Source organism: Marmota marmota, unplaced genomic scaffold, assembly GCF_001458135.2.
Source record: "Marmota marmota marmota unplaced genomic scaffold, marMar, whole genome shotgun sequence".
Classification (NCBI taxonomy): Eukaryota; Metazoa; Chordata; class Mammalia; order Rodentia; family Sciuridae; genus Marmota; species Marmota marmota.
Genome location: NW_026000084.1, coordinates 1,767 through 4,677, shown reverse-complemented (window position 1 = coordinate 4,677; position 2,911 = coordinate 1,767). Strand labels below are relative to the sequence as shown.

The 2,911-nt window shown below is 64.0% G+C and overlaps 1 protein-coding gene across 1 annotated transcript; it reads left to right on the top strand.

Moving 5' to 3' along the window:
- The first annotated feature begins 6 nt into the window (after positions 1-6).
- Positions 7-2,538, top strand: Mxra8 (matrix remodeling associated 8). Its single transcript, XM_048782734.1, has 8 exons — positions 7-27; positions 135-238; positions 310-780; positions 867-1,025; positions 1,176-1,215; positions 1,282-1,358; positions 1,431-1,511; positions 1,733-2,538. The coding sequence occupies exons 3-8, from the start codon at positions 558-560 to the stop codon at positions 1,756-1,758; spliced, it is 606 nt and encodes a 201-aa protein (XP_048638691.1). The 5' UTR covers positions 7-27; positions 135-238; positions 310-557; the 3' UTR covers positions 1,759-2,538.
- The last annotated feature ends 373 nt before the right edge of the window (positions 2,539-2,911 follow it).

Here is a 2,911-nt window from a genome sequence, read left to right as displayed (position 1 = left end):
ACGGCAACTTCTCACTGCTTATCCGCGGTAAGGAGAGGGAATCCCGCGGGGTGCCCAGGGAATGCGGGCTGCTGGCGCGCGAGCGTGGCCGGGAAAACTCACGTGGCGGTTCTCTCCCTGCGGGCCGTGAGCAGCGGTGGAGGAGGGCGACGAGGGGCTGTACACCTGCAACCTGCACCACCACTACTGCCACCTCTACGAGAGCCTGGCCGTGCGCCTCGAGGTCACCGACCGACCCGTGAGTGGGCCCTGCGCGCGCCCCCCCGCCCCTCCCGCCGCCGGACGCTGACCGTCCCCTCCCCTCCGCAGCCCAAGCCGCACGCGCGTACTGGGACGGCGAGAAGGAGGTGCTGGCGGCGGTGCGCGGCGCGCCCGCGCTGCTGACCTGCGTGAACCGCGCGCACGTGTGGACCGACCGGCACCTGGAGGAGGCACAGCAGGTGGCGCACTGGGACCGGCAGCCGCCGGGGGTGCCGCACGACCGAGCCGACCGCCTGCTGGACCTGTATGCGTCCGGAGAGCGCCGAGCCTACGGGCCGCCCTTCCTGCGCGACCGCATGGCGGTGGGCGCCGACGCCTTCGCCCGCGGGGACTTCTCGCTGAGCATCGACCCCCTGGAACCGGCTGACGAGGGTACCTACTCCTGCCACCTGCACCACCACTACTGCGGCCTGCACGAGCGCCGGGTCTTCCACCTGAGGGTCACTGAGCCCGCCGCGGAGCCGCCTCCGCGGGCCTCGCCCGGCAACGGCTCGGGCCACGGCAGTGTCCCTGGCCCAGGTGAGGGCGGCCCCCCCCCCCCCCGGGGGGGAGCGGCAGTTTTCCTCCCCGGGTGCCTGTGCCTGACGCCTCCCTCTGGCCCGCAGACCCCACGCTGGCGCGAGGCCGCAGCGTCATCAACGTCATCGTCCCCGAGGGCCGGGCCCACTTCTTCCAGCAACTGGGCTACGTGCTGGCCACGCTCCTGCTCTTCATCCTCCTGCTCATCACTGTGGCCCTGGCCACACGCCAGCGCCGCCGCGGAGGTGAGGCAGGAGCGTTCCAGACCCAGGGGCTCAGGGATGCTGCGACCCCGCGGATGGCGAGCCCAAGTGCGGGGGGGGGGGCTTCCTCGGGGAGGGGCCTCCTCGGGGAGGGGCCAGGCTGCCCCCAACACCGTCTCCCTCCATCGGCAGGCTATGAGTACTCGGACAAGAAGTCGGCAAAGGCCCCAGGGTGAGTGCCGCCTCCCGCCCCGCCCCCGCCCAGGCCGGCCACACCTCTAACCTGCTGCCTCTCCAGGAAGGATGTAAATTTGGCGGAGTTTGCTGCGGCCAAAGAGGACCAGGCTCCTTACAGGAGTGAAGACATTCAACTAGGTAGGCCGGACACCAAGGCCCGGGCTGGGGAGGGCGCCCCCGGGAGGACCTCACCCTGCTCCCCCCATACAGATTACAAGAACAACATCCTGAAGGAGAGGGCTGAGCTGGCCCACAGCCCCCAGCCTGCCAAGAGCATTGACCTGGACAAAGGTGAGCACTGGGAGGGAGGTTTCTGCCACCCCTCAGCGGACCCAGGCAAAACCCCAGCCTACTCATTCCCAGGACCCCAAATATGGGCTCCAGCAAGCCTCATGGGTAGAAGACCCTCACCATCTCTGCTCAGGAGTCTGAGAAGTTCTGCAGAATGTCTGCTCTTAGTTTTCCACGGAAGGGGGCAGAGAGTTGACACCAGCTTTTCTGTTGGCTTCCAGAGTTCAGGAAAGAGTACTGCAAATAAAGGGAGCCTGGGCTCCTGGCTGGCCAGCAGCTCTGCCTTGGAGGATGTCCCCTGACCTTGCCATGCTCACCGGGCTCCTTTCCAGCGGCTGGCCCGCTTGCTTTCCTGGAACTTGGTCCAGACTGGCCAGAGTGGCTGCCCTCACTCCCTCTTCCAGGAATAACCCTCATTCTCCTAGGGACTCTGCCACAGTGGCTGCCACACTTTGGCCACCTTTGTCCACTGGTGGCCCTGTCCCCACTTCTGCCACAGCCGAGATCCTCTATGTTCACCAAGCCTTCAGGCCCTCCTGGCTTCCCCCTGCTAGGGGCAGGAAGATGTTCAGAGAAGCTCAGTCAGAACCTGGTGGCTTAGGAAGCTGGGAGGCTGGCACATCCCCTTTTTTCAGGGGAGCTCTGTGCCACTGTGAGCCCCCAAGGGCCTGTCTGAACTGCACTGCCCAGCATCCCTTCTGGGTGCTGCCTGATCTGTGCTGGGACTGAGGACTCCAGGCCCTCTGTGCTGCTTTGGGCCAATGGGGCTACCCCTTGGCTCTGCCTCTGCTTTTGACCCTTTATCCAGCTTTCTCTCCCTTTTTTCCATGGCCCACTTGACAGTCACTGGGCTCCTTACGACCTTGACCAATGCCCCTCCCCGGGCTGGAGTCTGGGGCTGGGGCCACATCCTGGCTTTTGTTTTGACTGAGGACAGAGTTGGGGGTGAGGACAATTCTATGTGCTGCCACACTTGGTCTTGTTGGGGGTCTTGCCACATCACAATAAAGGCCACATTTGACTTTTAGACTCGGCCCAGGTATGTCTACAAAAGTGTCCATCGGTCCCCCCAGGAACCCCTAAACAAGTGTTCTTACTCTCCTTGAAGTGCCACAGTTATGTCCCTCCCTGCAAGTGGAAGGTCTGGGTCCTCTTAGGAGCAAGTGTCCTGGAAAGGGGACATTGGACCCAGTTCTGCTGCTTACTCCTGACAGTGAAGGGGTCTCAGTTCTTCTGTTTATTTGGACAGTGGGGAGGGAAGCACATGAGGACAGAGGGGACCACATTCGTAAGTCCTCTGAGGAGCAGACCTGGAGTGGATAGGACGGCTTCACCAGGATGCAGGTCTGACACTGGATGGAGTGCAGGAGATGGGCAGAAGAGTGGCACTGCAGGGCCTG

Bases quoted from the DNA above. Each gene is read 5' to 3' on its own strand.
- Mxra8 (XM_048782734.1), top strand. From the start codon at position 558: ATGGCGGTGGGCGCCGACGCCTTCGCCCGCGGGGACTTCTCGCTGAGC. The intron at 1,359-1,430 runs GTAGGCCGGACA...CCCCCCATACAG, and splicing joins GAGTGAAGACATTCAACTAG to ATTACAAGAACAACATCCTG. The intron at 1,512-1,732 runs GTGAGCACTGGG...GTTGGCTTCCAG, and splicing joins GAGCATTGACCTGGACAAAG to AGTTCAGGAAAGAGTACTGC.